Source organism: Protobothrops mucrosquamatus, unplaced genomic scaffold (assembly GCF_001527695.2).
Source record: "Protobothrops mucrosquamatus isolate PMUCROS unplaced genomic scaffold, P.Mucros_1.0 scaffold856, whole genome shotgun sequence".
Taxonomy (NCBI): Eukaryota; Metazoa; Chordata; class Lepidosauria; order Squamata; family Viperidae; genus Protobothrops; species Protobothrops mucrosquamatus.
The window spans coordinates 429,822-457,531 of record NW_015387111.1 but is presented as its reverse complement, the minus strand read 5'-3'; the positions used below and the strand labels follow the sequence as shown (position 1 = coordinate 457,531).

At 37.6% G+C, this 27,710-nt stretch overlaps 1 protein-coding gene across 1 annotated transcript in view; it reads left to right on the top strand.

Moving 5' to 3' along the window:
* Positions 1-4,778: 4,778 nt before the first annotated feature.
* SYNE3 (spectrin repeat containing nuclear envelope family member 3) overlaps positions 4,779-27,710 on the top strand; it is a 50,370-nt gene continuing 27,438 nt past the window's right edge. The window contains exons 1-7 of the mRNA XM_015819070.1: positions 4,779-4,930; positions 10,698-10,870; positions 12,604-12,913; positions 16,464-16,625; positions 18,348-18,692; positions 21,329-21,465; positions 25,334-25,508. Coding sequence (XP_015674556.1) covers positions 4,787-4,930; positions 10,698-10,870; positions 12,604-12,913; positions 16,464-16,625; positions 18,348-18,692; positions 21,329-21,465; positions 25,334-25,508 — 1,446 coding nt within the window. The 5' untranslated portion in view covers positions 4,779-4,786. The remainder of the gene's footprint in view (positions 4,931-10,697; positions 10,871-12,603; positions 12,914-16,463; positions 16,626-18,347; positions 18,693-21,328; positions 21,466-25,333; positions 25,509-27,710) is intronic.

Here is a 27,710-nt window from a genome sequence, read left to right as displayed (position 1 = left end):
CATGTTTTGCATGTGGCTTCCCATAAGTTAGACTTCTGAACCCTAGCATGACTTGCTAAAATAAAGAATAAAATTCACCCATGAATAAAACTGATTTCAATGGCATTTAGACAGGGCAAAATATAAATATATCACTTTTATTTATCCTATTTTAATACCGATATGACAAGGGTTGTCAGACTTGATGGAACTGCAGTTGTCTGTTATACAGTAGGCTTGCACAGGCAAAGCACGGAGTAAAGCTTTGCTTCTGCTTCGCTTGGGCAAGTCTACAGCTGGTTTACTCAGGCTAAGTCAGGAACAAGCCCAGAGTGAGTTTTGAGATTCTCTGCAAACCTCTTAAAGTTTAAGAAGATATGTGACTCCATCTAAGTGAAACTTTCAGAATTACATAAATGCTCATATTTGCAACGGAGGTTTCTGGGTTTCTGTTCAGTTGCTTTTAAATGCAATGACAACATAGGTGATTCTTCTGTTAGTGCTCACTATTGGCTTCCAACTATAAGCTACACATGAGTGCCATGGCAAAAGACTTAGAATCATTGAGTTTGAAGAGACCTTGGAAGTCTTCTAGTCCAAGCAGTGCTGGCAACAATGGGTCAATATAATCAGACTGCAAAAGGACAGAATGTGGAGATGCCCTCTTAGCCGAACTGAGTGTGCTCACTAGATGGCAAAGGAACCCCTTCTGGGATTGAAAACATATGTTTGTAATCCAGCACATTCCTGGGCACACACACACACTTATGCACAGACATAGTCGGAGTACTTTATGGAAAATAACAGAAGTGCAGGCAAAAGTGAGTCATAAGGAAATAGCCTATTTTACTTTGTTCCCAAAAATACAGTATATGCCATAGCTCTAAATAGATCTGCAATATGAAAGTTGTTGATGTTGTTTCTGAAGAAGCCACACAGAGATGAAGTTGTCAGTAGCTGCCTTATCTACTCAGTCAGGCAAGTTTTTGTACTATTGGTGTTTGTTTTTGTCAGTGCTATTTTGCAGCATAACCCACTTGGGGCCCCGACCGTATGAAAAGGCATGGGGTGGCTGGATTGTCTAGAAGTATGCAGCTTTGGGATTATTGCAAAATAATGTTCAGAACAATTTTGGTCAGAGAATAATGAACCTTGTCCCATAACAAAATAGCAAGGATTGTTCTCTTTGAGCCAATTCCTATTGCTTCCAACTTTAATATGGTAGTTTTGCATGTGAACTTCACTTTTCATGGCAAACATCCATTTTATAAGGCTGATTATTAATATTCAAGTCTAAACACAGTTGAGCTTTACTGTAGAATTCTTTATTTCTATTCTAAATGAGGTTTAGTTTAAGAATTGTAAAATAAGTACGTAAGCAACACTTTCTGCTTTTAGAAAAATTACATCATGGCATGGGGTACAGTAAACGAGTGAAGGATGAATATAGCCATAGAATAATTAAATACAATACAGAATTTTTCTTGTAAGGATAAATGGGTGATTTTAAGCAAATTGTAATTCATATCTCCAAGATTAATAATAGTTTGGAACACCATTCTATTTTGAATTATATCTTCTCCACTAGAAAATGTTTTTTAAAAAATCCTGGTATTTGGGGAAATTGTATACAAAATTACACAAATTTCAGCTAGATGATTTACAAATGTATGCTGTATTTGTAAGTACATACACATAAAGTCACATACACACAGCTTATAGATCATGTATTTCTAACAAATAGAAACAAAGCTGTCCGTCGGTCCATCCACCCATCCATCCATCCTTAATACATTCAATCTACAGTACTTTGTTCTCCTAATGTACTCAAGTGACATAATTAAGTGAGCAGAAACATTCTTTTGCACACGTGTTTTTGCATGAAATATTTATTCTTCACAATAAACGACATCCTGTTCATACTTTTCGGCTATCATCAACATATCTTAAAATGTCACTATAAATTGAAACCTTCAGCAACATTGGCAACATTTTCTCAGTCAACTCTTGGGGTTTTGTGAGATTTAATTCATCATCTTTATCTAGCCCTATGCCTGAGCCCTATTCTAATCCAATTATTATGATAAATATATCTACAGTAGATGGAGCTTTAGAGTTTATCTAGATAATTTACTTTGTATCTTTTAAGTAACTGAAGAATATACTATTATATACTATTGATTTTTTTAATCAGAAATATATAAAAATCACTTGCAATTTTATTTGAAAATAATTTTAACCAAAACACCAATGAGAGCAAATATGAATAAAAAGTCATGTATATAATAAAATAACTATGATCAGGGCAATTAGAATTATAGCTTACAGCATTCTTAATTTTCAACTATTTCTACTTTTTCCATCCCTGTTCCTCACGGCCTTCAAAATTGAACATTTTATTACATTTTAAAATAGTATCGAGAGATGAAGATCTAGACCAGGGGTAGGCAACCTTGGCTCTTTTATGACTCGTGGACTTCAACTCCCAGAATTCCTGAGCCATGCTGGCTCAGGAATTCTGGGAGTTGAAGTCCACGAGTCATAAAAGAGCCAAGGTTGCCTACCCCTGATCTAGACAATCAGAAATATAATAAGAGAAGCCCTTCTCCTTTCAACAGTCCAGAGTTTTCCCTCTCTCCAGACAAAGCCAGTTTAAAATTATGGGATTTTAGCCAGTTTAAAATTATGGGATTCTTCAGCAAATCGAGGGTAGGGGGAGGCTGAACACAGTATTTTAAATATGTACAAAATATTCTACAATTTCCTTGCAAGAGTTTTACAATAGAGTTTACATTATTTCTGATTTAACTCCAAAAAGGCCCTTAATTTACAACTCTTGAAAGCAGATGCATCTTTTCCAAGGCACCTGCCAGAGGAGCTTGAGAAAAATGATGATGCATTCAGACTCTTCTGTACTTTGAAGCACCTTTTCACAAGGAAGTCTGAAGCACTTCAAAGTCCACACGAACCAACAGCTTCCATCCATGCTGCTTTTGGTTTGTGTGTGTGTGTGTGTGTGTGTGTGTGTAGAGTCTTCATGCATGCATGCTATATTGTCGCCACAAAATATTATCTTTTTTCTTCATTGTGAAGAAACACATCCATTCCCTAAATCAGGGGTTCTCAACCTTGGCAACTTTAAGACTTGTGGACTTCAACTCCCAGAATTCCTCAGCCAGCTTTGCTGGCTGAGGAATTCTGGGAATTGAAGTCCACAAGTCTTAAAGTTGCCAAGGTTGAGAACCCCTGCCTAAATGAACTCTGCTGTCTGTAAAGGAAACTTCATCTTTGCACCATTCCAATGTATTACATGCCCGAGGACATTTGTGCTATGAGATTGTTAAACAAGAATGAGGAGTGGCAATAAAAACAAAATAATGACTTTCAAACTCCATGTGTAACTTAGTTATGATAACCTTGATTGAAATGACACAACCCTATTTTATCTCAGCACAAAGCATTTATGATCTCATAAAACAATGTGCCCAGTTATCACCCGTTCTTCTTCCCTCTTGGAGCAGGCCCAGCACTTCACTTACTGAGGTTTATGGGACTTCCTGACAGTGTAACAATGTTTTTTTTTATGTAAGTGGCAGGTGAGAATCTTGAGATTTCTCACCTTCCATAAATAGAAGCACTTTTTACTAGCACAAAAACTTAATCTATTACATTACGCCTAGAGGATATACCATGCACGAAAGTAGGGAAGAACTTAATTGCATCTCTCAAAGAAGAACAAATAGAACCAAGAAATTATTATTAGATACTGTAATGGGAGTGACCTTGAGAGACGGGGAAGACCTGCAGGCAGGGGAACAGTCAGATAAGTGGCAGCTTAGTCTGCAAAAGGAATGTGGACATGGCAAACATCTCAGAAAGGATTCTCCCTAGTTTCTTGTAAAGGTATATTACATCAGTATTACATAACATGTAGAGGAGCTACATGCCATTCATGTAAATCCATGCATACAGTGGAATCATTTAGTCAAATAGGTTATTGACAAAGAGGATATGCTTTCAGTCTGCAAACAGAAGTTTGAAACAAAGGTTCAGTTCTTCAAATTCTGGGCGTGAGCGAATACAATCAGATTCCTTTTAATATGGTGATGAAAGAGGTAATGGTGGTGGTGGTGCTGATGATGGTACCTACAGTATATTGGAATAGTATGCAGGGTGAGAAAGCTTGCTTTCTGATACGCTAATTTCACAGTTGATTTGGATGTGAAGACGATCTGGCTGCGACATCTGTCACCCCATTGATCACCAGGATTGATTCAGCTGATCTGGCTGACTCCTAGGTGTCTCCTTCCTCCCTTACCATTCCATATGGTCCTTCCCGAAGCTGCACACTTGGTGGAAGAGGATGACCATCTCAGATAGAAGGAGTGTACCGATCTTCAGTCAAGAGTATAAGATAGCTACGCTCCCCTACTAGAATTTCCAAACAAGTTCATAGTCAATTTGTTGCAATGATTGGTTGGTTGATAATTAGGAGATACAGTATACTTGGTCGTGCATTTGATCATGTAAATCTATATCTACAATGTGGCCCCATTTTGAAAATCAGATCTAAAGTTTGAAATCTGTATCAATTTAACTGAGCTTAGTGGGACTTAATTTATTGATAAACACTATTACTTACATTGTTCGCACTTTGAATAATGTAAGTTATCGTGTCAGTGGCTTTGATCTCTCCACCTAACATACCAAACTTGCTCTGAATGAGAGAATATTGCACCCTATCTCTACTCCTCCTGTTTAAAATGCTTTTATGTTCATTTCTCTCTGCCCAGTCTCTTCTAATGCAATGATCCAGCAGTCACAGAATGAATTTGATAGCAGTGTGGAGAAAGCGGAAGATTGGATGAAGACCATCCAGGAGAGACTGCGGATCAATGACGATACTAAAGGGCCTCGGTCTGCCTTGGAGGCCAGACTCAGGGACACAGAGGTAAAAAGAACCATGTTTGCAGAAACAATATATTATTTTTAACTGTGATTATTGTATGAAAGCATGTTCCAGAATCTTGCTTCAATTGCCCCTCCTGACTCAGGTGCACAATGGTGACACCAAAACAATGACCCCAGTGTGTATACACATAGTGTGAAAAGAAACCAATGTCCTTCCCATGCAATTTGTCTCTAGTTTTTTTTCTATTCAAAAGTACAGATAGTCCTCAACTTATGACCACAACTGAGCCCCAATTTTTTGTTGCTGAGTGAGACATTTGTTAAGTGAATTTTGCCCATTTTACAACCTTTCTTGGCATACTTGTTAAGTAAGTCACTATAGCTGTTAAGTTAGTAGCATGGTTGTTAAGTGAATCTGGCTTCCCCATTGACTTTGTTTGTCGGAAGGTCGCAAAAGGGGATCACATGATCCCAGGACACTGCAATTTGTCATAAATAGGAGTCAGTTGCTAAGCATCCGAATTTTGATTACGTGACCATTGGGATGCTGCAATGGTCATAAGTGTGAAATATAGTCATAAATCACTGTTTCCAGTGCCATTGTAACTTCAAACGGTTACTAAATGAACTGTTGTAAGTCAAGGACTATCTTGTGCTATTTAAGTCTATGGAGGTTGCATTTAGCTGTCATAATTCATTGACAGCATGAATCTTTTAATCAGATTATTGCCATTATAGCATTCAGTGCTCTAATGTGGTCACAAAGGCCCTGCTGTGAGAACATCTAGTGTAACCCAGGACTATAAGGGTATGAGGACCATGTTCTATACCAGTGGTTCTCAATCTGTGGGTCGTGACCTTTTTGGGGGGTCGAACGACCCTTTCACAGGGGTTGCCTAAGACCATCGGAAAATACATATTTCCGATGGTCTTAGGAACCGAGACACCGCTCCTCTATCCCAGGGCTTTTCAACCAGGATACCGATTGAACATTCCAATGCCCACATGCTGGGAAGCCGATCCGGGCACCGCAGCAGAAGCCGCAAACTGTGGGGGATCCCTGCCACCGCCAGCAGAGCCGGCTACAATGGAGCGCTAGCCAGCTGCTTCAACCAGGCGCCAGCAGCCTCCTCGGGATGCCCTGCCCATCGGTGACATTGCCGCACCGTGTTCTATGATGCTAGGGAATCCCTGCCCCGCCGGAGCCGGCCACAATGGAGTGCTGGCCATCTGCTCTAACCAGGCACCGGCGAGCTGTCCTAGGGTGCACCGGAGTCCCGCACGCCGCCCGGTAGGCTGCCATCAGCTGTTCTTCCTGTGTGGCATTTCTGGCAGCTGGCTGTATGCTTTGGCAGCCAGCTGCGTGGGCCCCTTCCCTCATAGGAATGTCGAGCCCACGGGGCTTAACAGCCACAATGGTGCCGCACACTCAGTAGCCACCTCTCAAGCACCACCTCCCACCCGGCACTCATTGGCCATTATGCACTGCCTGTCGGGCGCAGCGCGGTCTCATCAGGCTGTGGTGGCACCTCAAGGCAATCGCCGGCTCCTCAGTTCAGGCCGCCCGCCCGTCAGAATCTACGTCCCGCGATTGGTTGGCTCCCTCATTGTGTCCCTCCCCCACAGAAAGGGCATGGCTCTTATGCAGGCTTGCCCCTTACGGGACTCCTGATTGGCCCTGCGCCCAGGCGCCCCACCCCCTGAGAAGTGCGGCCAGGAAGTCCCTTTCCCGGGGAACCGCGCAATCCTGGCACTACCCTAGGCCCCGCTGGCTGGGAAGGCGCACTGGAGTCCCGGCTCCCGGGAAGGCAATCGGCTTGCTCCTCTCTCATCGCCTGTTCTGCCCGGCTCAAGCCTGGCTGGAGCAGCATTGGTACTTCCAAATGTGGCCACTTCAAGGTCACATGGGACAGCCCTCGGCCACTCCCCTCCCCTCTGCACCTCCAAATCGATCCCCGATCGGAGAGAGAGAGGGAGGGAGGGAGGAAGAGAGGGAGAGAGTGATAGAGAGGGAGAGAGAGAAAAAGGGAGAGAGAAAGAGGGAGGGAGAGAGAGAGAAATAGAGAGGGAGAGAGAGAAAGGGGGAGAGAGAGAGGGAGAGAGAGAAAGAGAAAGAAAGAGGGAGAGAAAGAAAGAGGGAGGGAAAGAGAGGGACAAAGTGAGAAAGAGAAAGAAAGAGGGAGAAAGAGAGGGAGAAAGTGAAAAAGAAAGGGAGAGAGAGAGGGAGAAAGATAGGGAGAAAGAAAGAGGGAGAAAGAGAGAGGGAGAAAGAAGAAGGGAGAGAGAGGGAGAGAAAGGGAGAGAGAGAGGGAGAGAGAGAGAAAGAGGGAGAAAGATAGGGAGAAAGAAAGAGGGAGAAAGGGAGAGGGAGAAAGAGGAAGAGAGAGAGGGAGAGAGAAAGAAAGAGGGAGAGAAAGAGAGAAAGAAAGAAAGAGGAAGAGAAAGAGAGGGGGAAAGAAAGGGAGAAAGAGAGAGGGAAAAAGAGAGAGGGAGAAAGAGGATGAGGAAGAGAGAGATGGGGGAGACAGAAAGAAAGAGGGAGAGAAAGAGAGGGAGAAAGAAAGGGAGAAAGAGAGAGGGAGAAAGAGAAAGAGGAAGAGAGAGAGAGAGAAAGAGGGAGAGAAAGAGAGAGAAAGAAAGAAGGAGAGAAAGAGAGGGAGAAAGAAAGAGGGAGAAAGAGAAAGGGAGAAAGAAAAAGAGGAAGAGAGAGAGAGGGAGAGAGAAAGAAAGAGGGAGAGAAAGAGAGGGAGAAAGAAAGAGGGAGAGAAAGAGAGGGAGAAAGAAAGAGAGAGAAAGAGAGAAGGAGAAAGAGAGAAGGAGAAAGAGAAAGAGGAAGGGAGAGAGAGAGGGAGAGAAAGAGAGGGAGGGAGAGAGAAATAAAGGGAGAGAGAGAAAGAGAGGGAGTGAGAGGGAGAGAGAGAAAGGGAGAGAGAGAGGGGGAGAGAGAGAAAGAGAGAGGGAGAGAGAAAGAAAGAGGTAGAGAGAGATTAAATTAGTAACGTGGTTCTTAAGCAAAATTACAGTTATGAAATAGCAATGAAAATAATTTTATGGTTGGGGGTCACCACAACATGAGGAACTGTATTAAAGGGTCACGGCATTAGGAAGGTTGAGAACCACTGTTCTATACTTTTCTGTGATTAACTTAGATTTATTAAATATTTAATGCTAATTTGCAACTATTGCTGTAATTAAATTATTCTGGCTGTTTTTTGCTATTAAATTATTCTACCTGTTTTTTGCTATTGCCTATTAAAAACAATCTTTTTAAAAAAAAACATTCTTTCTAAGCTGGATTTTTAATAGAGTCACTTGCTTGTAAGATGAGGGGGTATATAAATATGATGAAAAATAAAATATATTCAAGCTTGTCTCTTCCCGTAGTTTTTCTCCTTGACTTTAGTCTTAAAGGTAGTGAGGAAACTTCCTGACTTAAATCCATTATCATGAATATTGACAGAGGAGATATAAGAGAGGGACAAATAATGTCATGCCTATGCTTACATCACTGTGCAAATGACATAGCTGTTTCAAAAGCCTCTTCTTACACTGAATTTTGGATAAAAATTAAGCTCACAAGTTGCACTGCACTGCAGGCATTAATGGGTGTGGATTTTTTCCACATGCATCAGGATTTGTGAATCAGCATGCAAAAACATGGCGTATCTACCGAGCCATCAATTATAAGTTGATACATTTTAGGCAATCATAAATGATGCTTATTATGTGGTGGAGTCATGCTATTCCTAAAATTATGCCCTCTGGTCATCTAGATGGGGAATTATGAGAGTAGAACTATATTCAGTACTCTTTTCACAGATATAATTGAAAGAAGGAAAGTTTTAAAATTTATTGTATTTATTAATGCCCACTAAATAAGTCAGTAGTATTTCTCCAAATGTTGCTAATTATATTTTCCTAATGTTTGTCCTTTGTGATTATCCCTGTTTGGGCTGCTAGGAATTATAATTCATTAATAGGTAAAGGGCCATATGTCCCACCTCATCTTTCAACTAAAGAGCTGTGCTCCACAGGAGCATTTATAAGAAATGTCAAAAACATCAAGATGGCAGCCATGACTATGCAGTCAGGTCCTGTGTTGTGCATGTGATCTATTTAAAAATGGACATGATTTTGATCACATGGTTGTGGCCACCATCATTTTGAACTACCTCTCTGGATGTTCTCAGTGCCCTCCAATGGGTGCTGCTCCAGAGCCATTGCAGGAATGTGGATAAACCTGTTGGGCCGAAAGATTGAATGAGATATTATTTTTATTGATGGGACCTTAATTTAATCCACTGTTCTTCATTTTTTCACCCAAGTAGCTGGCTATAGTGTTTGTTTGGTTATATAATCCCTCTTTCAAATAGCCCATAATACATAAAAAAGAATAAGATACAGTATATTGGAGATAAATAGAATTTGGCAAATGTCTCCTATATACTAACAGAAATTCATTCTTCAAGTGTGGTTTTGCCTGGATTTTCCTCCTCATCCGTACAGAAGAGGATGGTGGATCAGGGAAACATCATATATGCATATCCATTGTTCTACTATACCTTGCAATTAGCAATAGAAATGTGCAGAAAAGAATGTGGGAAAGGAGTAAGAAAGTAAAAGTCAAAAGTTTAAGGCAGGATATAAGAAAAAGAAAATCCTACCAAAATTAGTTGACAGCAACACTATTTACCATACCTCTCCAAATCTTACTACATTGTCAATCAACCCTTGAAAGGGAATTCCCAGTGTGTCAACAAAATAATAATTAAAAAAAGATCTTTAGCAGATAAAATATTCAGATAAAGGCAACGGCAGCGTTCGCCTGTCAACCACCAAAGTCCTATGGAAATCTGCTGAATGGCTATAGAATGATAATTGATTGTTGGGGTCACTGGCAGTGTTTCTCAACCTTGACAATTTTAAGGCATGTGGACTTCAACTCCCAGAATTCCACAGCCAGCAATGCTGGCTGTGGAATTCTGGGAGTTGAAGTCCACATGCCTTAAAATTGTCAAGGTTGAGAAACACTGGTAGAGGCTTGGTATTACAGAAATGCTGCAGATAAGGTTGCATCTGTTTTCAAGATCACAAAAGCAGTTCCAAAGGGGGGGGGAAGGAGGGGAAGGAAAGAAAAAACTCACTGTTTCAAGATAAATAATCTCAGCAGTATCATCTAATCTGAACAGACTCCACACACACCACACACACACTTGCTTTCTTTGACATACACACACGCATCTATCCTAGCAACAATTTGTCCCCTATCCGGTATTTTTCAGAGCAAAATGCACAAAACTGCACTATAAACGTGGAGGTCTCATTCTGCTTATAAATCCTCCTTGCTAGAGGATTAATTTGCAGTTCATTGACTTGATTAAATCGATCGATGTGACTGTCCGTTAAAACGTGCCCCTAATACCGTAGCATAATCCTAGCCCAGCTTTATTCACTGGGAAAATGACGACACATAATACAGACAGACACAATTTATATTAAATTATGTCAGTTAAAATATCCCTGCGCATAAATTATTTTAAAGCCCAGGAAGGGAAGATTGAATTAACCCTATTATAAGAAACCCTCCTTTACCCCAGGTTTCTTCCTTCCCATATACTCACTCATTGCATTTCCTTTTGTTTACTTTGAATAAAGCAATCAATATTTTATAGTCCGTAATGTTCCAGTGTTAAAAAGAGTATAGATTTAGTTTTCTTTTTTTCTTTTTAAGTATGTTTCTGCAAAAAAAAAATCCCATTAAAGAATATATTCATGTTTTCATTTTCATGTATAATTCTTCCTAATAGAAAATCTGTGCATTGGAACCTGAAGGCCGGTTGAAAATGGATCTGGTCCTAATGAAGGCTGATGCTCTACTTCAGTGTATCAGTGAGGAACAAAAGCATGAAATATTATCCAGGCTAAAGGATGTTAAAGCCATGTGGGAAGAAACAGCCATATACATTACTCATTGTCACAGGTGAGACTCCCAAGTGCCCCCAACTAGGTCTCCCACCAATGACTTTTAAGAGTTTTCTGAGCAGAAAACTCTTAAGCCAGACTGAAAATGACAAATTTGTCCACCTTTGTCACCATTTTCTGAAGATTCTGGTTGGTTTTCTAGTTTGCCCATGAAAAACGTATCTGCTCTAACTAGGTGAAGCTGGATGGGTAGCAAGTAATCATGGCAAATGAAATGTAATCCTTAGAGATTTATCCAGAGATAGTATCAAAGCATAATAAATCAGTTTGGTTCATTTCAAGTGGTTCAAATACCTGTTTTTAGACACCCAAATCGTGGGCCAAGAGTCCCTTGAAAAAGAGAAAAATACGACATAAAATGAGCATTTAAGGCCATGGCATCCTCCTGGGCTTCATTTAGCAAATGAGGATGTCTGCCCAGTTTTTTTTTTTATACCATTCTGTATGATGGAAGAAAATCAATCAATCAATTCTGATATTGCAGTGGGAATCAATATATGAGAGGAATACAAAGAACCATTGATGCATTAGCCCTACCAGTATTTATAAAATTGGGGGAAACAAGTAGCTGGTCAAGCAGGCATTTGATAATTAGGGATGTGATAATTACATACAAACACAGCAAATAAAGTGGTTTGCTCACCTGGGGGAGGATGTTTTGGGATTCCATACTGTACAAGGCACATACAAAAAGAGGAAAAGGTCAAAGAACGTGAGGCAGACATAGCAGAAGATGGAGAGAGAACATCAATGATGCACTATTACAGGGGTAGTCAACCTTGGCTCTTTTATGACTCGTGGACTTCAACTCCCAGAATTCCTGAGCCAGCTGTGCTTGAAGTCCACGAGTTGAAGTCCACGAGTCATAAAAGAGCCAAGTTGGACTACCCCTGCACTATAACAATGTCAAGTAATCATGGTTGAGGCTGCCAGAAGAACAAAAACCAGAACTTTGTATATCCGTCAACACCAAGAGGAGAAGGAGGAGGAGGAGGGGGCGGAGGAGGAATGTGATAATAAGATGTCTGGGAAGTGTATCACAGTATTATTTATTATGATTTTATGAAAATTTGAATAAATATTTGTGATTTTATAGACTATTTTGGAATATGTTATATCTTTTATTATTAACCCCAGTTTTGTAGGAATTTTAGGTAGTACATTTCCCAATACTCCTGAGATACAAAGAAATGGTCCAAGGCTCTTCTTGCAAAACATGTGATCTCTTAGTTTGCTATGAATGCCTTTAACTTTGATATGTAGAGAAATAACAAGTCATATTTTCCCAATTCCAAAGTTATAGCCCATCAGAAAGGAAAAGAAGTAGACTGTAGCAAAGGAAGAAGAGGCCCAAGAATTCTTCAAGGCTTTTTTGTACAGCATTAGATCATGGATTAATGTGATAACTAAAGCTAAGCTTGTTCAGAATCTCTTTAAAAAGTTGAAAGAACAGTAATGTACGTGTGCTGGTACTGGAAAGCAACCATGGTGGCAGCATTTACCTGGAACAGGTTGGGGGCCTTAGACAAATGCCATATTTTGATGTTGGAATTTATTGGCAAGTACCATTTATATTTTGTAGACTATCTAGTTTAGTGCCCTCTGGATACAAACGATTACCTACTACTGGTCATACTATCTGGAGATGATGTAAATTACACCTAGGACCACTCTCTTCAACGTTGGAGAAGGCAGAATTAATGTGTCTAGTTGTCTTTTTTGTTTCAACAGCCGCATTGAGTGGGTGTGGTTGCATTGGAGTGAATACTTGAAGGCCCAAGATGAATTTTACACCTGGCTTCATAATACGAAGGTGACCTTGGAACCTGACATAGAGTTGCAGCTTGGCTTAAAGGAGAAGCAGTGGCAGCTTAGCCATGCTGAGGTCCTACTGAAAGATGTTCAGAATCGGTCATCTTTGTTGGATCGGCTGTTAGAGGAAGCCCTATCTCTGTATAACCGGATAGGAGATGCAAGTGTTGATGAAGATGCCAGGGAAAAGATGAAGGAGGAATATGAAGAAATCAAGAACGAAGCAGAGGTGAGAAAAATTCAGAGTGAAGGCCAAACAAAAGAGCAAAGTAGATGTTGTAGTAGATGTCCTCTCCTCCTCTTCCCCATATTTAATTTGCCTCACAGCTATACAGATCAGCAAATTCCCTTCTGTTTCGATCAGGAATTGCAGATGTTGGCAGAGATCATATATTACCATGCTTCTCTTTGGTCCTGATGTTTGAATAAGCTGCAGTGCCCAGGTTCACACATAATTTACAAATCACAAAGATTAGATTTGCTCATTAAACTGAGCCACATAAATCGGTCAGTGGGTTGAGGACTGAGGCAGGCAAATTTGATAGGATAGACATGACCTCTTTTCTATGTGTCCTTTTCTCATGCTTATGAAGTATTTTATACCTCTTGTAAATAATGGCTTTTCCTCTCTTAGCTGAGCAGTTTTAATGCTTCCATTGAATACCAGCTAGGAGTAACATGGATTCTTCCACCCTACTAATAAAGGGTATTTTCACTGTTCTGCCTCCCTTCTTCTCAGCTTTGACAATTATACTACTGAAATATTTCCATATCTTTGTTCTACCTGTGTTCTCATGATGTCTTCCGCTATGCATAGCCCAAAATCTTGGGTGACCATTTATTATTACAATAATACTGCATAAATAATTACTGAAGACAGCCTCTCATTCTACCTTTAGTTAAAATATCAATGATATTTCAGTATTTAGATGCAGTGTAAATTAGTAGAAAACTTTTGCCCTAAGCCTTTCATTTGGAACCAGATCCAAATGAAAGGCTTAGGGCAAAGGTTTTCTACTAATTTAGAAATATTTCACAGTATAGTATTGTTGACAAAACTGAGAAGAACGGAGGCAGAACAATAAAAATACTCTTTATTTGTAGAGTGGAAGAAAATCTTTTTTTATTGACCACTTAATGAATGGGTAAGATTATTCATAGGCATGGTGAGTAGAAAATCCTATCCCAATGTTTCTCAAAGTTTAGGAACAGTCATTCTGCAGTATCTGAATACATGATGTCATACTACTCTGAATTTCATTATTGGTTTATCTCATCTGTTTATTTTCACATTTCAGACTGGAACCTACACACAGGAATAATTTATATACTGTTCAGCCTCTTGCTCATCCTTCCAAACAACTTCTGAAGCTTCCAAATCACATTGGGGTACCACATCTGTCTTGGGTTTAATTTTAAACCTTCTTCCCAATCATATAATCCCCTAAATCTTTGAGTCATAGAGGCATTTATATGAAATGTCTTTTCATATTTTATATAATGGCCATAATAAAGTTACCACAACAACTCTGGCCCAAATATGAAAGCAGATAAAGAGAAGAACTATTATAATCTGCATGTTTTGAAATGTGTGCAGTTAAGAGGAGGTAACCATGACTGAAAAGAAAATATTCATTTGCTAACAAATTTATTTGTTGCCTAATTGTTGCATTGGTTACACTTGAAGAACAGTTACAGAACTTTGCTCTTTGGTATTTCAAGGCTCTTATTGTACATTGTATTCCAAAGAAGGTTGTGTTCCTGATGCACAACGCACAAATCATTCTTTGTGATACATTAATTCAAATTTATGGTTCATAATAACCTTTTCTGTAGAGCACTCTTTAGGGTGGTTCCTGTGAAAAATGTCATAGTCCCTATTCTTCTGACCAATGATTAATTGCATTTCTAAAACACTCCATTTTCAATAATGATAATTGCTGGTGAGAGACACTAAAATATAGTTTCTTGGCTTTAAATTAACCTTGCTAACATTTTATTTGTGTACTTTATTTTTATTCTGATTTTAGAAAGGTAAGTAAATTATCCTTATAAACAAAGAAATACCCTAGAAAGAAAGGGGAGGAAGGAGAAAAATGTTTGAAACAAACCAACAGAAAAAGAGCAAATCACAAGGAGTTATTTTTTTGTTAAAATTCATTGACACATCATAGCTTTTTTTTTTTTAACCAAACAGCCCTTTCTGTCTACTTGTAACAGTTCAGTGGAGTCTCATCCCTCATAAATGAAGCAAATCTACACTAAGTTACAGTTTAGGGATACCCTAAAATATTTTTTTTCTTAATTGTAGTTGTAAAGAAAACCTTTATAGTATTGTAAATAATCATATACCCTTCTTCCTTTGGCAAATAATTCCTCTTTCTTTATGTTTTTCAACTCTGTAATGGATGGTTACTCTGCCACTTCAAGGGATACTGCATTGCATGATGGTTTGTGTATGTGTGTGCGTCTGTGTGTGTGTGAACAGTGTGGATTCAGTTGCCTTGTCTGAAAGTCAAAGATGACATAACTCCCTTTTCATTTTAGAAGGGCAAAACTTTAAACAGCCATTGCTATTTGTTTCTTTGAATTTATAGGCCACCCCAAACTCCAAAGGACTCTGTGAAATCCCTTCTCCAGGATTAGGACCCTTGTTGTGAGATGCAGAAGTTCTCAGCTGCTTTTTCGCCTGTCAGTTGCAATGAAAATGCCCCCCCCCCGCATTGGTACTGGCCTGAGGTGGGAAGGGGAGAGCTTGTGGAAGGCTCTCTCTCCAGAAACTAGTTTTGGAAAGAGCATTTTTATCTAACAAATGGCAGAACAAAAGTTTTGTTCCTCTTTTATTCCAATTGCAATCAGAGGCAATTGGGGCATTCACAGGAGAATGTCAAAAAATTCAAAATGGTGGCTCCACTCATCCGGTTGTAGCAGCCATCTTGAATTTTTTTTACACTCCCCATGAATCCCCCTATCTACAGTTGTCTTGAGCAGACAGTGGTGGCAGCCACTGGTTATAATACTATTATAAAGAGAGGAGAATAATTTAGAAAAAAATTAAATCCACCTCTGCTTGTATTCTTGTTAATATGGAGGTCTGAATGGAACTTCCATATTCCAAGGCAGTATAGCTGGAAAACAGTGGAGGAGAGTTATTGCCTTATTGTCAGTAAGTTGCCACTGTAGAAAACAGGCTGCTGGATATTTGATAGGTCCTTGATCTCGTCCTTTAGCAGAAAATCATCCAGTTGATCAGGAGTGTTAGCTAACCCCGGAACTACACTGGTTTATATATTTGCACAGATGCCCTAATGGAACTGCTTGTGCAGTTTTCTTTATATTTTCCCACAAAAAGGGGGGCAGGGGGGAGGAATTAAGAAATTTGAATAACCCACACAGGCCCCCTAGTGGAAACATGACATTGAAAAACCTGCAGAGATAATGCATATTGAACTGTGCATTTTTGCTTAATGTTTTCTGTGATATTTCCTAAAAGTATTTTTATTTTCAATATAATATTTGAAATGCTGTCATTAATGAGAAGTTGGCTTACTAAACCTTTCTTCCAGCACCGTCTTTCCTTCCTTGAAACAAAATGAAAGTCTTTAAAATATTGTATTTACTTAATTAAATGCTAATAATTACGGTTCACTTGGACCTGGGATATGTTAACTGTTTCAAATTCCTGAAAACAACCAAATGACATATGAGAAGAAGAGTTCTTTGTGCTCTGAGTTTATAAAAAAATAATCTTTCCCTTTGGGATATTTCTCTTGTTTCAGAGAAGAGTGATGTTACTTGAAAAGATAACAACAGAGCACAAGCGATATAAGACCAACGTTGACCAGTTTCAGCTATGGCTGACTCAGCTAACAGAAAGATTAAACTGCTGTCTCAATCAAGAATCAAAGCTGCCAGTAGAAAATAGAATTAAAGCATTACAGGTATTTGATTGCTGTAGTTATTTCTATGAAGATGTTGTTTTGCCAAGAAGTTGGAGTTCTGTTTTTTAAGCTTCCAGGAACCTCTGTGGAGGAACCTTTTTTAAAGAAAACCAAAATGAAATCAAGATTATTTCATTTGTGCAGTTGTAACCAACATCTTGACTTGTTTAATTTCCCTGAAACATGCCCATTATTTTCCCATAGGCAGGGACCTATAACTTACTGAAATCCTGCTCCTTGCACTATTTATTAACAGGGCATCAGTCATAAAAAACCAGTACCTCCCCCCCATGGAATGAAAAATCATTTGCAAAAAATGATTTCTAAATGTAAATTTTTCCAGAGTTACTTTTATTTTTAAAGAATTGTGCTGTTTTTTGCACACTGTTTTCAGTAGCTTTTTAAGCATTATTATTTACAGTTTTCTGAGCAGAAGTTTAAAGCTCCTGGAGCTCCAGCAAAATCCAAAGAATAATATTCATGCTGATTATTACTGGAAATGCATTGCAAAATATCTTTATATCCATATTCAAGAAGGATAAATCTTTAACATGACATATACAATCAAATTTGAACTGATTTTACATTTGTTGTATTTTTAAATTGTCAAGATTTACTGCAACCATGAAATCTAGTTTACTAAAATTTGGAAGTTTGCCCTGTTTTCAGAGGCTGAAGGTCTGTTATCATAAGACCAAAATATAGAACATTCTTGAAAATATTTCTGGAATCTTTTTTTTTTCACTGTATCTGCCTACTATCCCAATCTTGTAAGAATTTTTGGAACTAGTCAAAAGCACACTTAGAACAGAGTAAACAACATTATGAGTCATAAGTTATTAGACAAAGTGCTTTTTAAGAACAGAGTGTGGTATCAAAGCAGTTGAACCAGTCTTTGAGATACATACATTTGCTTCTTTATATGATACTTAATACAGAGTTCCTTGAACAAATGCAAAGAGAAGGAGAAAACGAAACCATACAGTATGTTAGAGACATTAATCCAGGGAGACTAGAAGTCAATATAGCTGATGGGTTCTGCAAGCTCAATACACATATATGTATTTTGTGTGCACTGCTGACAAACACATGTGTAGAGCCATGTTTGGTAATCAGTGCAGTTCATGTATTATATATATTGAGTGGGATCATTGTATATGTATGGAAAGTCTACCCAAACTATGTTTGATCCTATTTATTATGTTACCTTGGGAAAGTAGCCATTTCTGCCAGCAGGATATTGTAAGGATTCAAAAATAAAGAATTTGTGTTGCCAAGTCCTAAGTCCTGCTGAATTGCTAGCAGTCAGGGATTTTATGTGACCTCTAGGTATTTTTACCTTAAGTTGTATTTTATTTTAATGAATGGACCAAGCATTTAGAGGTGCTCCATCTTTTGAAGATGATAGTGTAATCATATCAGGAGTGCAGGCACACTGAATTGGTAAGGGGAGAAGATGCACACCATTGTTCCCCAACAGAGATGTGACATAAATCCAAGAACCACTGTTGCCTGATCCAGCCTGGGTCTGGTGGATTCATGGTTATGACATTCCTGGCATGATGGCCATTCAAAAGAATTTAGGTGCCTAGGCACAAGGCATGCTGGTCTTTTCTTGTATCCATAGGCAGTAATGCATAGTGGATTTACGCTGCCTCAGTACTAGTATTTTCTACATATGAGATTGGGAATCACTTACTTTGCAGCTCTTTTCTCCTGCAGGACATTACAAATGATGTAAGGAGTGGAGAAAAGAAATTCAAACATCTGGAAGCACAGTCTGTAGATGTGATGCAAAACACCTCTCCCCTGGGGGCAGAAAAGATGAAGGCTGAGCTTGAGGAGCTGAAAAAACTCCTGGAGAATATAAAGCTAGTGAGTGTGGAGGAAGAGGAGAAACTGCTGAAGATCCTTCAGTCTGAAAACACCTACCACACCCAGGCCAGGCTGCTAGAAGCTGATGTTCAAGAATTCCGTAAAAGGCTGCAAAGACTAGGAAACCACTTTGAAAAGGATGATGTTGTAAGAAGCGATGAAGATTTAATTTCTTTATGGAGAGAGTACATGGTTAGTATTTATTGCTCAGTAACCAACTGGGAACAAAAGCAAATGGACATATAATGAAGTTACAATGACATTAAAGCTTGCCTGTCTATGCAGATGCAATTACATGGAAATAAAGGTTGAGACATCTACATGGCAACATTTTAATGGATCCCAATGAACTTGTGCCCTTATCCAGGATGTTCCATTTCATTAGAACAGGTGTCCTTTGTTTTATTCCCACTGATGTCATCATGAGGTCTTTTTTCTTGTTTCCTAACTTTTGTATAAATGTTGGAAGAAATAAGTCCCTTTTACCTGTAGTTAATTTATGAAATAATTAAAGATACCATTGTTTGTTTCCTCTTAAACTTTCATCACAAAAAGTATAAATAAAACTTAATAATGAAGACCTTGTCACTTCCAGGTTACAAACAAATATTTCTTCCTTCCATATCCATCCCTTACCTATATGCAAGTCCATAAGTTATCAGCTTTTCAGTCCTGGTGTCAGCAAAAAAAAAAGTTATTGGAGCTTTGTAGAAATATATCTTATTTTAATTGTGGTCAAACAAACCAACTCTATATTTCTTCTTTTCACTTCTAACCATCTTGATCTTTAATTCTTTCAGATATCACCATAGGATTTAGTCCATCTATAATTTTTTCCCCCATCCCAATGATTTCTTCAAGGCTTTAGCAGACCTCTTTTGTAAATCCAGTAAAAAGTCATTATCCAGGTTATTCTTTTGGTTGATCATTTCTATTTCCACTTTGATTTTCAAAGTTTTAACTGCACTTCTTTTGTTTATCCAATAGAAAGTCCTTATTTGGGTCACTCTCTTGGCTTATCATTTGTGTTTCCACTTTAGATGCCTCTCTGTTTATAATCCACACAGTGTTTCTAGTTCTAATATTTCTGCATTCAGGCAAAATTTGTTTCACATCAATCATTCCTTCATTAATATATTCTTGGACATAGTCTATCCATAGGAGCAGACATCATTGCTGACTTTACTGACATTGTAGCTACTAATTTCTGGCCCCATTCTTGAGGTTTTCCTGGAATATTTCAAATTTTAGAAATATATGCCATTTTGTAAAGCCTCATACTAACTAAAAACCAAATGCAAGTTTACATTTTTTTTTCTGCCTGGAGCCATAAGTCATCTTAAGTGTCCAATAAAAGCAGTTGTTCTCTTTACTTTGATTAGAGAAGTCATTTTAGGCATCTCAGCAAGTTCCATCATTTTCACCAACTATTCCTCCATTGTGGGTAGTACAGAATCTTTCCATCTTTATGCAATTATCATGTACAGAAAATAAAGTTCCACAATGTTTTTTCCAATTGTTTGTCCATCAGTCCCAAAAGAAAAAAAAACTTTGATCTCAATTATGCATCAATGTTTAAAATTCTTTAAAGCAATATATTTGTTTAAATCCAGAATTTTCTAGCTTTTCTGCACATTCACCAAACATGATAAAATGTCCCTTCTTCTTGTTCATAATTCCAGCATAAATTTGAAGTGCCTTTATACATTCTGGACAATTTCTTTGGTAACATATAAAAGTGATAGAACATTTTCACAAAAAATGTAAGATTATAATATAGTGTAAATTTTAATCTTTTCAACCACATATTGTTTAATCATTTTACCCTGCTTGTTCTTCTGTTTCAAATTTCAATAAATGTTTGTATATTTTAGCAATTACATGTTCATCATTTGTACACAGTTCTATTTCAAACTCAGTCTTACAATGTTCAAAACCATAAATTATTTTCTCTACTTTAAATTTTTCTAATAATAGTAAATAAGAGAACATTGAAAATTATCTCCCTCTGCCCCCCGTTCTTTTGATTTGATTTTATGTTCCCCTTCATAGAATTCTACTATCTCAGGATAAATTACCTATTTCTGTTCACCTATTATTTCTCATCTATAAAATGCTTCTTGTGCTGAGAATCACAGAGGTGTTTTGGAGTAAAACCTGGGTTTGTACATATTCCATATTCTTTATTCTTAATCATTTAATATAATGATTGCATCTTATTGAACTTTATATTTAATTCATGACTTTTATTCCCTTGCCACACAAACTTAGATATATCCTTTTGTCATTGTTTAAATAAACATTTTTCAAAAGTGATTAGAAAGTGAGGTTAGTGAATGTCCTTCAAAAAGCTCTGTCATAGTTGTTGAGCATAATGGGAGAGTGCTCTCCTGTAGTCTCCTAATAAACATGTCTGGAGCAAATATGAGTAATCTCTTATCCTCTCCTTGTCCAGAGTGGTTTTGAAGAATTGATCTACTCTTCAGTCTTTTGCACGGTTGTTTCCACTCATTTAGACACATGCTTTGTTCACCATGCCTCCACTAGAAGTGCCAGGAGCTTCTTAGAATTGTTTTATTCAGAGTTTTCTTCAGTTGAGGTTTCAGGATGTTTTCAATATTCTGTGATTTTTATGAGGCTCTTGAGATGGGAGAGGTTGCCACTGTAGGTTTGCTTTTATTGTGAAATGTATATTTATGCTATATTGTGGCTATGTTTTTATTTTTATAAACTGTTTGGAATTTGAATTTAATTATTATGCAAGTTAAAAACAAACACTGCTATATACAGGTATATCAACATTTCTTGACAATAATTTTGTTTTTAAGGCAACAAAGGCAAACCTTACAGCAGAAGAACCAAAGGCTGAGAAACTGAAGATTCAACTGAAGGAGTTGTTCAAATTTTCACAGGACTTGCAGCCTCTTTCTGAGAGTGTGATCCATGCCATACGAGAACATCAAAGGTATTTTGCTGTAGTGAGTGGCACAATTCAGAATAAATGATGCCAGGGGATTAGCTCCAGAAGTACATTTCAATGAAAGAACTGATAGAGACAGTTTGTTTCAAAATTAAGAAATATAAATCCGAAAGGAGGCAATGGCAAATTACATCTCTTGACTTCCACTGGTCTTGACGCTCAGTTGAAACAAGATTTGTCTTTTTTCCCCCTTTCTCAAAGCTCTAGGTGCCTTTTATATATTTCCCTCACTTCTTACAATAATTAGTCTCATAATAATACTGTGGAGACAGGCTGAAAGATAATAACTGGCTCAAGTTCACTCATGGTTGAATGGGGATTTAAACCTGGATTCTTCAGTCCCAATATATGAACATACCATTGTGGAACTCTGGCTCAAATGTAGTTGGTTGCCATCCAGATAGGGATTTTTTTTCCCCACATCACAGGAAAGAGAGATTTGTAGAGGCATGTTGAAGATCTCCCAGCCCTGGTGATAGTTGCTCATTTTAACTGGCTCTCAGTTTTCAGATGGAATGTTATGAAATAACACCCATGTAATAGGTAGAATATAGGTACCAAAATATGTGTAGGAATGGAAAATAATAGGGTATTTTTCAGTGTAATCACTCCATAATAATCCTGTCAGGAAGGGAATTTGGGCAGATGAAATATAAGGAAACCTGCATCTGCTTTCAAAATGTCCATCTCATTTGGCTGTTCAAATAAATCTCTTTTTCACATCCTCCTAAAAATTAAATCTGAAACCATTATATTGCAGCTCTTTAAAGAAAAAAGAAACCCTTTAAGACTGAAAATATTCTAACTTTTTGGAAAGAGGCATATAATGTGGTTTATGCTTTCATGTCATCTAGAGACATTTGCTATCCACATTCCTAGGATGTGCTTTCTGACTATGACCTGTGAACATACAAAAATGCCTTTTATCGACTCTGGTCATCTGGTTCTGTATCCTCTACTCACCAGAATTTCAGCCTAAAATTTTCTCAGTTCTACCTGTAGAGACCAGGAATTGAATCCAACTTATCTGCATCAGAAGCTGCATTGTAGCATTATGACTTTTTCCTGAAATGGTAGCAGATCCCATCCATGATTTGATATAGACAGAATGTTGATTTATTTCAGCTTTGAGATCTGATTTTGTACCTTTTTCTTACCAGTTGCTTTTGATTAGAAAAAGCTACAGTTGTACAACTATTAGTTTCCAAAATGAAACTCTGCCCAACTAGTCAGAAATCTAGTCAGAAAACTAGAAAACTAGTTAGTATTGACAATACTGAGTCATCTTGAATAATCATCTGAAAAAAATAAAGAAATGCTATATTATATCTGCTTTTTGCACTGCTATCTTGTTATGGATGATACAAGGGGCAATGAAGAGAGAGGAAAGGGAAAGGGAGGGGAACAATCCTTCTAGTTAACTTTGCATCTTACTTTCCCTCCTGCTTTTTGGAAGTCTGGATGCGGGAGGATTCTTTGGAAGTGGAGCAAAATAATTGAATCACTGGCTCATGCTGTATAAGTCATTAACTTACTGTGTGTTGTCTTGCACTTGTCTATATATGTTCATATTATCAGAGATACTGTGATACTTTCATAGAGCCAAATGTTATGCAGGTAGCAACACTAGTGATAAGAGGGCTTTTTCTTATGTGTTTGCTGACTTTTTCCCATGCATATTTTTGTGGATCAACGTATTCACACTCACAGAAACACACACACACACACACAAATCTTTCTTCTAGCTTTAGTAAAATATTTTTGCTTACATGTTGAGTGTAGTCAGGAAATTATCTGCATAATCTTTTTTCAGATGTGGAAAAAGGGTTGTCAACAGCTGGTTAAGGCACAGACCATTTTTTGTTTGTATCTAAAAACTGGCTTTCTTGTGACAAGCATTGACTGTTTTGGCAAGCTAAAAAGGCTTTCTGCTAATGAAATTAGTTACTGCAGGAGAAACATTAATTCAGATTTAAGGAAGTAAGTCTGGGATTCTTGCCAATGAGGAAAAGTAAGAATGGAAAGCTTGAACATTTGCCACAGTAGAGATGACAGATTGTTCGTATCATCTTCCAAAGAGGCATTGCTTCATTTGTAGGAAATAGTAATCTCACTAATGATTATGAAGAGACAGAAGAAACGACGGTGAAGGCAATGATCAAAAGACTTGTGCTCTTCCAAAATTATGTTAAACATAAGCTGTCCTTACAGAATAACTACTATCACAAGAGCATGATGACATGCCAAGTGGGATAATCCCCTTTCTATTGTTTTGTTTAACTGAAAACAAAATATGTTTCCTAAGGAAAGCGTCGTGTTTGTTTTCTAAAAACCTATGTATTGGCCATTACTGCCTGCCAGGTCCCTTCAAACTGGAGAATGAAATTAGAAATAAGCTGTGCCTCAGGTTGTGAGCCAGAGACACAAGCTGGTTGGAATTTTCAGCAAGTAAAAACGGGTTTTTTTTTCCAGTCAGTGGATTGAAGGAGCCAGACACCTGCAGAGAGGATGAAATTAATTTTGTTCAGATTTAAACATAAACCAGTATTTTTTGAACTAATACACAAACAGAATTCAACATGCCGTCAGAGTTCACACAGAAATACTGTTACCAGATAAGCTCAGAGGCAAACTGTAAATAACTTCTTAAATTAAAATCACTAAATAATTTTTAAACAGTAGCCAAAACTATGCTTTTTGGAATTTAACTGTTTCATAAATACATTTTCTAAGTATTCTGCACTACACAGGTTCAGGTATGGCTAGTTCATTCTAAAGAGAGCATTTTGACAGTTTGTTAGTACTAAAATTAGCAGGAGGAAAAGCGAAAAAACACACCTGTTGATTTTGACAAATCAGAGTGAACTTTCGGCTTCATGGCTGCCCCTTTTTAAGAGTCAAATGGGGAAATAAAAAGATCTATCATCCCAATGTCATATTTTAAGTCCAATATTTTGTACATGCAAACAATATAATCTATAGAAAGGGCGTATTCTACGATAAACACACTTAACCTTGTGATTGCACTTGCTCCAGCTGCTAAGCTTTAATCTTGATCACATGCCTTATTGTGCAAACCCACCCCATTGGTGAGTGTATGATTCAATATATTTCAGCAACCCACTAAATAAGTTAGTTCAAATGCAGACAAGATGATGTTCTGTAACAGGCTAGCTAACTAGGGGATCCCAGAATGGAGAATACTGCTAAATTGGACTCCCTTGATACTTAGTGTGCATATTTTTTGTTAATTGTTATTTGTAAATAAATTAGACAATCTTTATATTATTATATGGTTTAGTTTAAAGCTAGATTTCAGTGGTGTATGTCTTGAATTATAAATACTTTAGGCCATCTCTGTAATTAAGATGATACAAAGTCACACAAATAATTATCACCAAAAGCACTATGATCTTCATTATTAAAGGAAAACCCCTCTTTTCGTTTTTTGTTTTTTCTCTTTATTGTCTCTGTTGTCTTTCTGCTCTAGGTCTGTAATAGATGGTGGCCATGTGGATTTTAAAACTGATCCTTAAGAGTATTGGGGAGTCCAAGCTGCACAGCTAGCTTCTTGTAATTCCCTGCAGCAGGTGCAAAGAAAATGCATCTGGGCATCTAAAAGCGGTTTTGTGGATTATCTGATTGGCAAAGGCAGCTGTGGAAAGAAGAAGCCAGGAGAAAATAGGAAGCAGAAACAGAGCTGCTTTGTGTTAAGAAAGCAATTTACATGGGCAGCTTTTTTGTCCCTTTCAGTCCAACTTGGAATTCACTTCTCCCTTCTGCAAAGAAAGAAATTAATCCTTCTTCATAATTCATAATAAAACTTCATAATTTTGTTCATTTATTTTTGCAGTCTGAAGGGGAAAATGCTTAAATTGAGCACAGAGATTGAAACAGAGTTGAGGCAACGCTTCCAAAACCCCCTGAGGGAGTTTCAGCTGTGGAAACCATCAGCTCAGCGACTCCTGGACACCACAGCCCATGTTTCTGATCCTGCATTGACAGATGCATTCTTGCGTCAGATTGAGGTGATGACTTTATAACATTTGGAATTTTAAAATAAATGTGTTCACAGACCAATACATAAAACAACACAATAAATCTTGTAAAAATTTCAGACTATTCTGTATTACTATGGGGAACATTTTTAGCCTATACAGCAACCATCACAATGGCAGGAGAACTTGTAAATTGTGAACATTCATATGCATCATTTTTCCTCACTCTGGTCAAATAGTGATCAGTAAGTAAATATCAGTAAATAGTTGAATACCAGGCTAATTTAACCTTCATCATAATGATCTTCAACAAGTTTAACAATTCAGCACTGCACTTTGGAATAAACAGTTGAAGAAAAAGTTAAAGACATACTAGTAATGCAAGGTCCTGGAAATCAAAACAACCCCTATTGGTATACTTTGTCTCTGTTATATCATTTATTTATTAATCTCACTAGAGACTGAATGGTGGTATGTTGGAAAGCTTCAAAAATATAGTATATCTCTAACCTGGATCTGAACATATTAGAATAGTGCATAGTGGAAAAGGTTCAACATGCATTCACCCTAAATCCCCCTTTACTGCTAAATGCTTAAAAAGTTAACTTGTTAACCTATTAACAAGCAAGCCAATTTCTCTACTTTGTCCTCCTGCCCACTTTGGATTTTCTTTTTTATTTCTCCCTAGGTTGAAATGTCAATGTCCTGGAACATCCTGGAACTCTGCAGAGCCTCACAAGCTCATCAGGAAACCAGGATTTCCTTAGGATGTGGTTGGAAAACAGTTGTAGGAGATTATTTGAAGCCTTACATACCTAAGACCATTCTCTGAAATATTACTTGCTCACATAGAAAGCTCTGAATTCTGAGTCCAAGGCTCTGTTGTCTGGTTCATCTGAAAAAAGACAAGGCTTTTTTTAATAGCAGAACTATAGTTGTAAAATGCTCTCTCCAGTTAAATCCACTGATCTTCCCCTTTTCCCATTTTACACGAGCTTTAGGAACTCTCCCCAATGCCATCTGTGTAGCTTTGTGCAGTTTTATATGCCCGTATATTTCTTTAATTTTATGTTCAGGTTGATTGCCATCAGATTGGTGCCAGCTCTTACAGACCCCATAGACTTTCTTTTTCTGCTTTTTTTTTACTTTTAAAATATTTTTTATTCATCTCCAAATTTAAAATACAGAATAAAAAGAAAAAGATGTCAACTACATGTAAAACAACCAAAGATCAGTAATAAAAATGGGTAGAACAACTCACAAACATACCATTAATATTAATAATCAACAAAATGTCCACCCTGATTGAAAGTTGAAACATGTATCTCAAATATCTGATACATTTCTCTCACCCCTTGCATAACAGGTCTACAACTATTTTCCCATCTATAGTTTCTTACTAAAAATACTATGCTACATAAAAACATGTCACCGATGTGGAAGTCTGTTGTCCATCTATCAAGTCGACCCACCATCTATTCACTTAAAAGAGAAAGTTAATAGGTAACCCCCAAAAGCAAAAGTAGTCTTCAAATCTCTTTGTTAACCATCTGTTATTATACTTTACATTCAGAAAGTCCACAAACAACTTCCAATCTCTTATAAACTTGTCTCATCCATTATCTCTAAATCAATGTGGTTAATATAGATACTACTTTCTAAATAGATTTTTTCCACTATGATCTGTTCTTAATCTCTTCTCCAGATCTTCAAATGGGATACCCCCTGTCATTGTAACTGACAGTGTAAAAAATGTAACATATCTTCCTTCCACGTTCCCAGCATGAGAGTCTTCTCCAGAGAACCTTCTCCATAGAAATAGTCTTTTCATTAATATGTTCAAAGGGGAATAATATGAGTCTGGCCTTTTGTGTTCAAGTGAAAATTCTAGGTTGATCCAGTTATTCATTTACTTGTTTCCTTGGATTTCCATAGTATTCTCCATAGCAATGTTCAAAAGCATCAGTGCTCTTTCTGACCTGCTTATTCATAATCCAACTTTCAGTTTCCATCTAGTGTTGCAGGGAATACTTTTGCTGCGCTATTCTGATATTTGTAGCTAAATATATATTATACTGCTACATTTATATGTTGTTATAAATTACATGCTGATAAACCTATTTAATAGTATTTCTGAGTTATAATTAGGTTTTTAAAAATTATTATTCTAATTATTCCTGTTTGGGGAAAATAAAAACGATTGACATAAATGCATAACAATCAAATATTTTC